This window comes from Mirounga angustirostris, unplaced genomic scaffold (assembly GCF_029215605.1).
Source record: "Mirounga angustirostris isolate CCGP_5_RB_7025 unplaced genomic scaffold, mMirAng1.0.hap1 SCAF_17, whole genome shotgun sequence".
Classification (NCBI taxonomy): domain Eukaryota; kingdom Metazoa; phylum Chordata; class Mammalia; order Carnivora; family Phocidae; genus Mirounga; species Mirounga angustirostris.
The window spans coordinates 43121726-43135637 of record NW_026991725.1 but is presented as its reverse complement, the minus strand read 5'-3'; the positions used below and the strand labels follow the sequence as shown (position 1 = coordinate 43135637).

General features: G+C 58.1%; 1 protein-coding gene across 6 annotated transcripts in view; it reads right to left on the bottom strand.

Annotated features, from left to right (window-relative positions):
• RPTOR (regulatory associated protein of MTOR complex 1) overlaps positions 1 to 13912 on the bottom strand; it is a 319684-nt gene that overhangs the window by 49493 nt on the left and 256279 nt on the right. For 5 of the 6 annotated variants that reach the window (XM_064582472.1, XM_064582473.1, XM_064582476.1 and 2 more), the window contains 7 exons: positions 12256 to 12330; positions 9103 to 9168; positions 8605 to 8796; positions 8211 to 8351; positions 2734 to 2851; positions 1683 to 1823; positions 1275 to 1433 (listed from right to left, as the gene is read on the bottom strand). In XM_064582472.1, the coding sequence (XP_064438542.1) occupies positions 1275 to 1433; positions 1683 to 1823; positions 2734 to 2851; positions 8211 to 8351; positions 8605 to 8796; positions 9103 to 9168; positions 12256 to 12330 (892 nt within the window). The remainder of the gene's footprint in view (positions 1 to 1274; positions 1434 to 1682; positions 1824 to 2733; positions 2852 to 8210; positions 8352 to 8604; positions 8797 to 9102; positions 9169 to 12255; positions 12331 to 13912) is intronic. The other variant, XM_064582474.1, reaches the window with a different exon arrangement.

Here is a 13912-nt window from a genome sequence, read left to right as displayed (position 1 = left end):
CCGTAAGTCAGAAATACCACCATCACCACGCGGTGTGGAGAGTGTAACGCTAGGGCACAGGGCTCGCCACAGAAATAAGCCAACGACTTAGAACGGGGGCATCAGCAGACAGGGAGATCACAGATGTGAACGCTGACGTCGGAACACAGGAAAGAGCACCAGCGCATGAGCTATTTCCATTCTCAACTCCAGAAATGAAAACGGACGAGGGAGAAAAGTGAAAGAAAAGAGAAGGAATAATGAAACAAAGTTACCAAAACAAACATACAGATCTAATGAAGAAATCGACAAAGCAGAAGTTGGGACTTGGAGACACCAGGGAAACGAACAAATGTCTTGTGGGGTTACTTGCGAATAAGGAGCAGAAGTACACAAACAGCAACAGGAGTACAGGGGCCCGTGTCCGGAGACAACAGAGGCTACAAAGTCAGGAGAACACTCTGCACAGTTCCATGGAGTGAGAACATTCGACTGAAACGGGCATCTTGGAGCAACATAAGGTGCCAAAGCTAACCTAGGAAGAAACGGTCCGAACAATCCTGTGATGGTTGGAGGGAGGACTCGAGGTTAGGCCCTCAGCCCACAGAACAGGTAAGTCAACCCTGGCAGACGAGGAGGGGCTGGTGGAGCAGCAGAACAGCGCCCGGCACAGACAGAAAGCAGCGGGAAGGAGCCACCCCGCGGGATGCGAGCCGTAGGACAGGGTTCCCGCGAAGTCTGCGGCCTGTAAGGGGCACCGTGCTTTGGGGGCTCGCAGACAGTAAATGAGCACGGACACCGTGGACAAGCTCCGGGGATTCGGCTCTGTTTGTGATTCCTTAAATCAGGAGCAAAACACACATGGAGGGGCGTTACGTTAGTGTCCCTACGTTTTTACACGTAGAGCGTTTCTCAACATTAACTAAAACTCCAGCTGAGGCCTGGGAAGCCACGCTGGGCGGTCGAGAGGGAGAGGCCCGCCGGGCTGGGTCAGACGAGGGCTCTCCTGGGGCAGATGACTGCAGGGACAGCCACCGGGCTACGGCAGACGGAAGCTTCTGGCAGCCTTCCCGCACACACCCAGAACGGCCCGTACATATCATCAGAACAAAATTAAAGGGACTGGAACTTCCGGTTGCCTGCAGCACACATTCCTCGCACCTCCACACTCCAGTTAACGCTTGTTGCCCGACTAGGACGGTCCCCGCGTCCCGCGACCTGGCACGCACGGTGGGCGAGCCCTGGGTACCGCGGGCGGGTGGGCGGGGCAAGCGGGAACCGGGCGCGGCACTCACCGATGAGGGAGTTGAGGGCGGAGTAGGAGCTGACGCGGCGCATCTTGTCGATGGTCTCGAAGGACAGGATGTACTCCTCGTTCTCGGGGCTGCCCAGGGTGCTGCTGGCACTGCTGCTCGTGCTGAGGTTTCCAGGGGAGAAGGCCACCGAGCTGCCCGCTGGCCCGGATAGCACGGAGGGGGGCACGTCAGCACGGCCACCCGGAAGAGACGTGCGCCTCCCACGTGGTCCCCCCACCCCGGCCTCCTCTGCGGCCGCGCCTGCGCCACAGCGAGACCCCAGGGCCAGCAGATGGCACCGTGGGACATGCGGTCAGGGCAGGGAAAGGGTGGGGCCCGGTGTATGTAGTTTCAGAAAATCACACCCATGACTGTCCCGACCCGAGGATCCGATTTCCAACATCTTACATTCTTCTGTCAAGCTCAGATTCTGCAAGGATTTGTTCAAGCTTCTGGCGGTGGTGACGGCACGAATGTTTCCATAGGAACTCACGGAGCGGAGTCTGGGGGTGCACGGGCTGTCCCGCACTGGGGTCAAACTCCCACCCTCTGGGAAAAGAAGAAAGAGTTAATGGCGGCCTTGAGGGGGCTGCAACAGCAGGTGACAGGAGCTCCCACCCGGACCAGCGCGAACGCCACCGGCAGGCCCATCACTCAGTGAGGGCCTCTGACGCACGCATGTCGGGTCAGCCGGACAAAGCTGGACACAGGCAGGCCGGGCGGGAAGGGGAGGTGTACGGAGCAGACGACCAGAGCCCATGCTTGCTGTGGTGCGGGACGCCGTTATAACAGACCTTTCAGAGCAGGGCTGGCGACCGGGGCTGCCCTGAGGGCAGCGCCAGGCGCTCTGTGGCTTGGCCGCGGGCAGCTGCCCTACAGACGACAGCAGAGTAGTGGCTGGTCGGGGCCACAGGCCCTCCCCTCTGCTGCCCCTGCCCTCCTCCAGCGCACCAGCTGTTTCCACTGAGCAAGTTCATTTTCATTTCCCTTCCCTAACGTCCTAAAAACAGTGATGCTTTTGTTATTGATCACGAGCCCTCCTTCCTGCAGAGAAGCTGCGCTCTGGGGGAGGGGGCAGCCCAACACAAAGAAACAGAAATCCAGCAAAAAGGACAAATGGGAGAAAAGGAGCTGCCTAACGTGACTCATGAACAGGAAACCGGCAACAGCTCATCACAGGAAGAGCTGACCTACGTTTCTGTGAGCCCCACTGCACACGTTCCGCTCTCCTTCAATATCTCCATGAATTTGATTTCCAAAAATGGTAAAAAGGAAGGAAAAGAGTCAGAGAATTAGTGTGGCTCCTCTTGCTACCCTTTCTATTCTGCTAAGTGCCTGGCAGGACGGGAGTCACAGGGGCCACTCAGAGCGGGCAGCGAGCTCAGGCCCCAGCACAGGGGAGGGCAGCTGTGGTCCTGACCTGGGGTCCCCGCAGGCTCCCTGAGCTTCGACGCCGTACCTGTGGTTGCTGGAGAAGGAAGGGGGTAGTTCTTTTCCTCCTCCATGAACTGCAAGGCCACCGTGCAGAAATTGCTTTCGTACTGAACGACGAGATGACTCAGAGCCACCACCAGTTCCTGCCGAGAGGGACAAAGACAATAACACTCACTGGCGGCTGGCAGAGGACTGCGGAAAAGCAGCGAGGCTGAGAGTTCATGCCGAGTGCTCGAGTCACCATACAAAAAAGAAAGGTTAAGACAAACTCTGCACAGTGTTGGCAGCAGGGACCGGCCCTTCCAGGGATGCGCTTGGGAGCATCCAGAGGGAGTAGGAGCTTCCGGACAAGCCATGTGGGCGGGATCACTAGACATGAGCAGCACAGAGCAGGTGTCCTCGGGACACAGGTGTGAATGACACCCTCCAAGGGGAAGGGCGGATCGATCCTGGGACCCAGGCTGAGATACGTGTTGATTGGATCCTGCCGCTGGGTTAGCCATTCGATCCGGGCGTATTAAAGCAGAACGTATCTGACAAGCCAGGGCATGCTCTTTTTATTAAATACAAAACTTGCAAAGATAAAAGGCAAGGAAGTTCTATGTGATCCTCAGGCCTGACGGCCCGAGGAGATGAGCGCAGTAGGCTTGTTGCATGACTGCCTGGGGACCCCTGGCTTGCACGCGAATCCTTGCAGCCCCATACTGGGGGGGGGTCTGCCCAGGTGCCCAGCTCTGCCCCTCCTCTCATGCGTGGGTCTCTCCTGCCTTAACCCCACACAGCCCTTTACCTCCTTTTGTCACGTCTGTGCACGGCACTGCCCCCAAACCCACCCCCTGCGTCTCCCCCCACTCTGAGCTCCAAGCTGGCCCTTCCAGCACTAGCAGAGCATCTCTGCCTCAGCGCTCCCGCAACCCCAAACTCAGTGTTGCCTGCTGGCACCACCCCTCCCTTTCAGCCCCCATTAGGGACTCCTCGGCTCATGCCCACAGAACTGTGAACCCCCAACCCACCTCCCACCCAACCTGCCCAGAGTCTGACGGCACTGACCTCCTGTGAGCCTGCTCATGCCCACTGCAGACACCCCATCTGGTCCTCGCTGCGGCGCCTACGTGCCTGCCCACTCGCCCTGCAAACCAGAGCACATGCCCCGCGGGGCTGCCTGCTGCCCCCTCCCAGCAAACAAGCAGCCTGTATTGTCTTCTAAGAGCACTGACTCTCCCCTTCACTCTGATATGGGGCGAGAAAAGCCCGTGCCGGGCCCTGGAACATTAACTCGCACCCAGGTCCTGGACCCTCTGATGCAGGGAATGCCATCAAAGGTCAAACACTGAATGCACTGCCCACACCCAGTGGCTCTGGACCAAGCACATCCTGCTGGGGTGGCGGCCACCCAAGGTGGCTGCTGCTGGCCATGGGCTCCTAGAGTGCGTCTGACCACAAAACGCAAATGCGGGGGTAATTCTGGCAAGGATGCGCAGGCTGGGGCAGAGGCCAGGTGCATTCTCAGCTTTGGGAAGCAGTTCAACATGGGCACCCTGGCACCCCGAGACACGTGGCCCAGCCCCCCTGGCGCCGAGGCACGTGGCCCAGCCCCCAGGCACCCCCGAGGTACGTGGCCCAGCCCCCCGGCACCCCCGAGGCACGTGGCCCAGCCCCCCAGCACCCCGAGGCACGTGGCCTAGCCCCCCTGGCCAGCAGCACCTCTCAGCCTCATACGGCAGGGTCAGTCCCACCTTCTTCCCAACCTCCTGCCTTCTGCTCACATGCAGAAAACAAGGCCTTGCCTGCCTGGGTCCCGGCTGCTCCTTGCCCCTTGTGCCCACCACCCTCGATCTAGCACAGACCCTTGAAGGAGCCACGGCTCCTGCTCCAGGCCTGAGTATTTGCTGTTCCCTTGGCCTGGAAAGGCCTCCCCAAGTGTCCCCCAGCCCACCCTGTGTTTCCTTCAGGCCTCTGCTCAGACGTCTCCCTGAGTGCCCCACGTTCATCCAGGGCTCCGCCCACAGACACACTCTACTTCATCCTGTTTATCTGCCTCAGAGCACGGTCACCCCCTGCCACATCACAAGTGTGTCTGTTCAGTCTTCAGCCTGACCAGCTGCAAGTGCAAGCTCTCGGGAGAAAAGCCAGGTTCAGTTCCTGGCTGGGTCGTCACAGCCTGGTGACCCAGGGCCCAGCACACAGGTGCCTAACAAGTAGGCACCAAAGGAACAGAGTCTCTCCCTTCAATCTCTGCCATTCTAATCTCTAGCACGGGGTTCACTTCACCAAGTTGTCATAGGATTCAGGACATCCCGCCTGGGCACACGCACTGCCCCACGGGGAGTCCGGTTAATGCTCGTTTGGTTGTGTGGAAGGTCGGACCACGCGTCTTCCCAGGGTCCTCCCTGCAGCCTCTGTGTGCTGGCTGCCTCCTCCTTGCTTCCTCCCCCAAGGGCTGTCCCTGCTGCATGTTTCCAACAACAAATTACTGCCTGACATCTGGTGGTCACAGAGTCTCAGACTCGGCCTCGTAACTATGGCAAGACGGAGCAGTGTTCAGGGGAGCACATTGGCTCCAACATGTGCACCCTCCAGGCTTGCCTCCGGGCGAAGGTGCTCTGGCCCGGGCAGCTTGCCCCCTTCATCTGCACCAGGGACCCGGGTCCTGGGGTGTCGATGGGGAAAGAGCCTCTGATACTTTCCGTCAGTCTCGCTCTGGGTCACACATGCGGGTAAGGGCGGTGGATGCCGGGGGCTGGTCCTCTGCAGGGCTGTGGTTACTAACCACAAACACAACTAAAAGCACAGGGCTGCTAGGCGGATGGTGGCGAGGAAGCTGGGAGCGCAGATGCGGGGTTGGATGGGTGACATACTTGCACCCCCTGCCTGGCCCTTCTGAGGAGGTGGACGCTGCAGACTGGGCACGCTGCACTTCGTCCTTCACGGACAGGTTCACCTCCAGAGGGATCTGGGAGGCTGGCGTCCACATGCGGACTTTGATTTTATCAAGTAAGCTCATGAAACGTGGCGACGCTCTGCTATTTATCGCCTTATCAACGATATGCACTGTAACAAGTAAATGGAGGTCATCTCTCCCACATCGAATACATGGGACTTTACGAAAACCCCGCCACATAGCCCTGTTTCTCTCCTGCGCCGCAAGCTGGAACATACAAGCGGCTGGCTGCGCATGTGACCAGTGCCCTCGCTGTGGTCACAGCCGGTGACCCTGACCGGGGCCTCGGAGCGGGGTCTCCTGGACCAGCAGGCTGGGCCCCGCTCCCTCAGGGTGCTATGCGCCACACCAGTCCCACCATGTGGCTCTGGACAAGGAGAAAACCAAGCTGCCATGGGTGCTGGGGTCCTGCAGACGGCGAAGGGTCCCTGTCTCGGAGCAGGCACCACCTCCTCCCCAAGACCTTCCCTGCCCACCCCACTCAGATGGCATCGTTTCTGCAACTGCTACCCTCCTCCCCTAAACCTCTGTGCCCCCATGTTCCCATAGCAAACATCACCTCACTGACTTATTTAATAGGCATGCTGGGGCGGTCTGTCTCCCTGAAAGCAGGGCAGGGTCCCACGGCCTCCCCCAGCACCTGGAGCACAGCACTCAAGCATTTGCTGAAAGAATGAAGTACTTTGGCGCTGTGAGGGGAGTCCGGATAATACCCTCACAGCAGGGCCCTTCACCATGTGCAGAACCCCACGACGATAAGCCACTGCCCTCCTCCTCATCCCCTTGCTGCCCCTCCTGCTGCTCGCTGCCACAGCCACTCAAATGGCGGGCAGCCCCTGGGCACACCATGGGCCTTCATACCCCTGGACCTTTGCACATGCTCCGCCTAGCCTACCTGCTCTCCCTGTCCCTCACCTCCCTGGCTCCTGGCTGCTCAGGAACGAGCTCCCACCTGTGGAAGCCTTCCTGACCCCTCTTCCCTGACGAGGCAGGGTAGGTGCCACTCTGACCTGTTCCAGAAAGCTCTGCGCCCACCTCTGAGGTCCTGCATATTTATGGGTGCTTTGGCACCATTGCTGGTTCCCGTGTCTGCCCCTTGAAGGCAGGCTCATCTTCCACTCTATGCTCCAGGGCCTGGGATGCAAGAGCTTGCATGCTGAGCCCAGGATGGAGGAGCACGTGGGAAGAAGAGCTATTCTCGGCCTCCAGATGGGGCACACCCCTCATTGCGGGAGGGGCTCAGATATGCGGCCGCGCCCCTGGGATGCAGCTCCAGCATGCAGCCCCCCAGGCAAGGCAGACAGCAATGTGCCCTCAGGAGAGACCTGGCTACACCTGGGACAGCGAGTGGCATTCAGCCAGGACCAGGACACCAGGGGCCTTATCAAGGCACTCGGGGATGTGCTCAAGAGCACAGCAGGCCCAGGCGTCCCCACGGCTTCGCTGGCCACCATCCAGACACTGGAAACTGAGAGGGACAGTTTTCCAATTTTTATTAACGTTTTTTGTTATTTTTAGGATTTTCTGGAAAGAAGGAGTAAAGCTTTCCTTCTTTAAAAGGGATTTTAATGGACAATTAAAGGAACCACTACTGTGCTGCTATGATCAGTGGCTCTGAGTAGAGGCACTCTGCTGGTGGGCGGCAGGAAAGGAGCCTGCGATCGAGAAAGTGCGGGCCAGTAAAATGGGCCTGACGCCAGGGTCTCGTGTCGCAGTCCTGATGGGGCGCTAGCTAATCGGGCACATGAGCAACGGGCTCAGCAGCCCCTGAAGGGAACATGAGATAGAAGGAGCCCTCCCGTGTGTCAAGTCTGGCTGACATGAACGTGCCCAGATTGCGTCCCTCCCAGGAAAACCAGTGGGGTCCAAACGAGCCAACGGCCCCAGGCCATGCCCGGCCTCCCTCTCCCCCATGCGGTGGTCTCGGCCCGGCAGCTGCTCGGTGCCATGTGAATGCGTGCCACCCTCGGGAAAACCGCCTCTGCTGCATGGGCAGCCTTCCAAGTTCACCAGTAAACCACGCGGGTCCCTGGTGGTGCCTCTGCCTGGGGGGGGCGGGCATCTAGCTGTGCCGGGCCAACTTCCCACAGAGGTGTGAGGCCTTGGACGGAAATCCGTGATATTTCTACATCTAAACAGACAAGTACAAATTTTCAACTTTAGAAAAGTGTTCCGTTGAGCCGCTGACAAACACGGGGGCGGGGAGGGGAGTACACTACACAAACCTTTCCGTCTGTCTGTGGGTGTCTACTGCTCTTTTGAGTCTCCGGGATTTGTGTATGTGTTGCTCCCAGGCAGGAAGGAGCCTATTCTACAAGCTGCCAGGAGGCGCAGCCCTGTTAAATGCCTTTAAATGAAGCAAACACACGAGTATCTGGTGAAGAAACGCATTTTGTAGAGAGTTAAACAAACATTTCAAGGTCTGCTCTCGAAAGGGTGCGTGCCAGTGAGAGATGAGGGCTCGCGGCTGCGGTCAGGGATGCTGGTGCAGACCCCAGGGCGCCGTGCGAGACCGGCCGCCAGGCGCTCTGCTGCTGCCTGCGGACCTGGGGGCCACGCACCTTGCGGACCACGGGGCTCCCGTCGTTGATCAGCTGGGCCAGCATCATGGCCACGTTGTGGTCGATGGTGGTCGAGTGGTCGGTCCTCTCTGCAGAGTTGCCCACGAATGTGCCAAGGGCGAAGACCGCTGCGCAGCGCACCTGCAAGACGGGCCAGGTCGCGGTCAAGCCACAGGGGGTGGCTGGGGTCCGACCCTGCATGGTACCACCTGTCCTGATAGGGCAGCAGGGCGCGGGGAGGCAGCCAAGCACCAAACTGGGCACCGTGTGAGCCACCAGGGAGTGAGGGACCCGGAGGCTAGGTGATGTGGCGGCATGGTCTCTGGCCCTCTCCAGATTGCCGTGGGCGGGTCGGCGGGCTCTGGCCTCAACATACTGGCAGTGGCGGGCTCACCTCAGGGATGGGGTCAGAGAGGAGGCTGCAGAGTTTCTCGTGCGCACTGTCCCTCACGCCACACCACCTGGCCGAATCAAAGTTCTGCCAGATGCGTCCCAGGCAGATGGCCACCCACTGGCGCAGCAGTGGGTGGGGATCATTGAGCTGCTCCAGGCAGATGGCGATCAAGTTTCCCTGGAGGCAGGCTTCCTGCGAGAAGGCAGACAACAGCCGGCGGTCACTCCCAAGCCGGGGCAGCGAGGGGTGCCGGCGGGGGTCACAGCCCTGTTGCTCGTTGCTCAGGGAAATGCCCATATTGCAACTTACGTTCAGTTTTCCTCATTCCAGATCCCACCAATTTCAACTTACCTGCAAACGGTGGGCTACACGAAGGCCCCGCCCCGTGCCCCAGGGAGCCCCCTTCTGAGGGAGACTGTTCCACAGACATTCAGCCAGAACAGGGCAGCTGGGGCCAGGCCTCTGCAGTGGAGGGGGGGGGGCGGCCGTGGCACTCACCTGTCCGGTGTTGTAGCTGTTCACAATCACGGCGAGGATGAAGGCCGTCATGGTCCGGTGTTCAGCCTGGAAAACAGAAGTCAGCCTGGTTTTGCTCTCTCCCGTGGTGGAAACCCAAACTTCCCCAAGCACAGCACAGCTATCCTTTCTGAACCTTTGCGATGAGCCTGGTGTGCGGACACGAGAGTCAGCTCTGCTGTCTCTGGATTGGAGCCTACAGACAAAAAAAGCCCTTTGAAGAGGGTCTGGTGGCTCTGGGCTTGGAGCCTCGGGCACAGGCTGTTCCCCGAGCTGCGAATGCCACAGGAGGGGACACGTCTGCTGCGGCCCCGCGTGAGCAGGGGGCCATCCCGCCGGTGGGAAGCACCCGACTGCTCACCCCTCACCCCTGCCCAAGCCTGTGGAAGCACGCTGCCCTCGCCAAGAGCGCTGGCGGGAAATGCGTGGATGCTGCGTCCTCAGTTCCCAGCTTTCTCCTTCCCGGTCTTCCGTCGCGTGGGTCGGTCTTCATCCTGCCCTTCCCTCTGTGGCCCTCCTGAGGGGGGAGCCAGTCAGCCTATTTCAATGGTTCCGTGGGGCCTGATGTTTTTAATGTGCACCTTGAGCGGAGTCTGAAACGGATCCTTCTCGCCCTCACCCTCGGATTTGTCAAGGCCACTACAGTGCCAATCCCAGCCTTCCTCCTCCCGCCTTAACCCCTCAAGTTCATGCCGGATGTTGTCTGTTTCCACAGCCAGGGTGTACTTAGCCATGCCAACACGTCTGCCAACTCCTTAGTCTTGTGCTGCTGCCTGTGTCCCTGTGGGCTCAATCTCCGAGCGAAGCATGGTCTTCGTAAGGGTCAATGCTGGGGGTCTGAATGTGGCGGGCTCTGAGTCTCTGGCCACTTGTCCCGAACAGTACAGGAGCAGGTGGAGGGTGCTGGGGTGACAGTCCGTTTCCTCTAGTGCCAGTGTCCGTCACCCACTGAAGCTGTCCACTCCAGCACAAAGGCCCTCTTCTCGTTCTGGCTACTTCTAAGGTTTTCCCTTTTGCTCTGAGATGTTCTACTTCCATCAGGATGCGTCTTTGTGTGGATCTGTTTGTATTCAGCCTTTGCAAGATTCACTGTGCTTTTTAAAAAAACTCGTTCCTTTCTTCCTATCGGGAAAATTCTCAGCTATGGGTGTGCTCACATCCTCCTTCTCCCCACTGTCCCGATGGAGCACTCTGGCCTGGGGCTGGGAGCAGTGGGACCCCTCCTCGCAGGCCTCTGAGCCCCCTTCATGCCTTTGTTTGCTCCATTCTGGGTGACTTCTCCACGAATTCTCTCACTCACGGTGCTGGTCTGTGGTTCACTTCATCCACGCAGCATTGAACAGCAGTGGCTACGTCTTCTGTTACAGGTTCTCTCCCCTCAAATCTGCCTATTTACCAAAAGAATCCAGTTGGTCGTTTTTTTTTTTTTTTAAAGATTTGACAGAGAGACAGAGCGTAAGAGGGAACACAAGCAGGGGGAGCAGGAGAGGGAGAAGCAGGCTTCCTGCAGAGCAGGGAGCCCGATGCAGGGCTCGGTCCCAGGGCCCTGGATCATGACCTGAGCCGAAGGCAGATGCTTAATGACTGAGCCACCCAGGCGTCCCTCTAGTTGGTCATTTCTGAGGATGAGTAAAAAGGAAAGAACAGATCATTTTCTTCTAACAGGGACAAAAGTACTTCTGAGGAAACAACATAATGGTGTTATTTCTGGACGTAACTAAATTGTTTCATTCAATCGTCTTACACACACTTACCCATACGGATTTTACAGTCTTTTTCAGAGAGCTCTATTACTTTCAGTTCTCGGGGCTGATTTCCTATTTGCCGACTCTGCTGGTTCGCCCGCTTACGGCTGAGGCTCTCAGGCTCTGGGCTGTGCAAGCGTGCGGTGGGAGGTTCTGCCTTTGCTTCCAGGCCCCTGCGGAGCAGGGCTAGTGTCCTGGCCGGGACGTGGACACCCGGGAGCCGCGTTCCTGAGCCCTTCCCGCAGGTGGGGTGGGGCGCGCCTCACAGGCTCCTGGCTTTCAGCAGGGGTCTGTTCTTGTGCTGCCGCCGATCAGGCACCATCCTGGGCGTGGATGTGGGTCTGCTGGGCAGGGGACCCCAGGGTCAGCGTTCCCTTCCCACTGTGGCTCTCCTCAGACTTCTTGCTTCAGCTTTTGGCATTTGGCATTTGGCAAACTTCTCTTTCGAATTTCACTATGGGCTCAAACATCAATGTGTTTGCAGCCGAAGCAGGGCCCACCCCGGCCGGCTTGGCTTGCCACTGAGCCACGATCACCCATGCAGGGTCCTTTTCCATTTGGTCGACGGTGTTCTTGCTCACCAGAAAAGCGGGGAAGAAACTGTCTCCAAGCCTCTTGTGAAGTGTCAACTTTCGCTGCCTAGGATGACACTCCCTTATCACACTTAGGTTAAAACATGTGGGTACTATTTGCCTTTTATGTAACCATCCTGTTTTTAATGTCTTCTGGTTTTTCTTCAGTAATCAGCATTTAGTTTAGAACACCAGGACTGTGAAAATGAGCTCTTATGCTTTAAATGTGCTGGCAAAACTCAGTTATATCAAGGAGCGACTCGGGATGTCTGTTCTGTTCTTTCTGCCATGCTAGGAGCTGCAGGGAGGGAACCTAGGGATTAATTACAACACATTTGTAGGAGTCGCTGTAAATGCTGTTCATAAATTACTATTGTTGAAGCATTTTAATAAAAGAAAAAAAATTGAAACTTAAATGTTCACTCTCTGCTTTCCTTCCCGATTCATAAGGCACATCGGCAACTTGTCATATTCCAGAACCTTCACTAGGCATGTGAGCTGTCATATCACAGACGTGCAAGCACTCATTAATCTAATTCCATTGACAGGATGTGAGAGAGAGCGGATTCTACTCTATTGCAAACACATGCCAGGGAGACAGACGAATGTAAACAACCAAACTAACCTGCTCAGACACAGAAAGGAAACAGCTCTGAAATCAGGTGCTCTTAAGCAAAGGCACACCGCTTGCCCACTCCCTGACGTGGCCCTCCGCCCGCAGGGAGCCCCTCGCCACAGAAACCCCAGAGCGTGACGTGTGAGCAGAGACCAGCGACACAGATCTGAGACTGTCCAAGGAGAAGTGAGGGTCCTCTTACTGGCATGTAAGGGTCTGCCAAGACCGACAGGAAGTATTTGTGACCGTTGTCCTTCACCAGGTCAGCTTGGCACGACTGGGGAGAGAAAGAGACAGGAGACACCGTGAGTGCAGCTACCTGGAGGGGCTCCCTGCTTCCTGGGATGTGTGAATAGTGAAGGTGCAGTGAATGTCTCATGCCTCCGTGATTTCCTCAAGTCCAGGGTTCGTTTGGAAGAACAGCTAGAACGGCTGCTTACAGACACACCCTCCTCGGCTGTGGGAGAGGGGCTGGCACCTCACACATGCTTAGGAGTGCGGCAGCTCCGAGACGTTCCCCGAACACTTCTGGGTACCAGCCGGGAGGGGGGCCCCTTCACCTCGGCGGCCCGAGCCCAGACCCTCCCTTCCCATGATCCCTTCCTCCTGCCCTCCGAGGCAGGATGCACCCAACACTCGAAATCCTCCCTGGTTTCTGCAGACCCCAGCCCCTGCCGAAGCTTTCCTTAGGATTTTGCTTAGACTTACAAAAGACTGGAAAAGGATCCTCAGTGTGAGTAAAGTTGTGGGGACCATCTGTGCTATACGTTTCAAAGTGCTTCCCGGAGCAGAGGCCCGACTCCGTACCCCAGAGCAGAGCCCTGAGGTGGGAAGCGTAAGTGAAGTGTTGGGCGTGCAGCTCTTCCCAACTCCCCGGGCTGCACTGCACCTGTATGCCCTGCACGGCTCTGGGTTCACGAACTCAGCACACGTTCAAGGACCCGCTGGTGCCAGGCACTGGCTCAGTTCTGGACACAGAGACATGACCCACACCCCGCTCACGGTCTCTGGAGGAGACAACTGTGTGCATGTGATGGCATGGCAAGGAGACCCTGGGGATGTGGGGGCTCAGGGAAAGGAGGGGGTGCCTACTCTGAGGGACAGCTGGGATTTTCTGCAGAGTCGGGATGGAGGGGAAGGCAAGCCTATCCTGTGGGATGTGGGATGCAGATGGCACAAGGCCTCAGATGCTGCATGGAGGCCCCGAGGAGGCCTGTAGGGGCTGGAACCCGGGAGGGTCAAGGCAGTGGGTCTGCAGGACTGCAGCGGAGGATGAGCCAGACCGGAAGGGGGCGGCACATGCAGCAAGGGCGGAGGGAATGGGGATGACCACGGACCCCGGAGACAGGAGACGGAGACTGTTCTCGCAGGATCTGGGGGGTGGTGGGGGTGCGGGTGGCACAACTGCTTGGCAAGATCACTGAAGAGCTGGGGTGCCGGTCACAGGCCCTCAGAGAAGGAAGCGTTCTATTTGGGGGCCAGTGTGTTTGAGGCGCCTGAGACACAAGCAGAGCCACCAGGAGGAAGGTTGCACGTACACACTCCAGCGAGCAGAGCGGGATCCAAGACGACCTTCCAGATTGGAAGTCACCCTCATGTTGGGTGGGAACCCAACGGCACAGAGCGGGAGGAGGGTGCTCTGGACCACGGAGGACGGGGCCCTGGAGGACACAGGAAACAGGTGCCCAGGGCTGAGGAGTGGGAATTCTGGAGAAGGGAGCCTGGCTCGGAGGTGGTGGCCGTGTTACCAGAAGCCCTGATGTCACACCAGGCTGGCGGGTTTGGGGGCATTTTGGAAGTGCTGGTTCTTCAAGGGGCTCAGATGATCATGCCCTGGACACTCAGGGTTCGGGTGCATA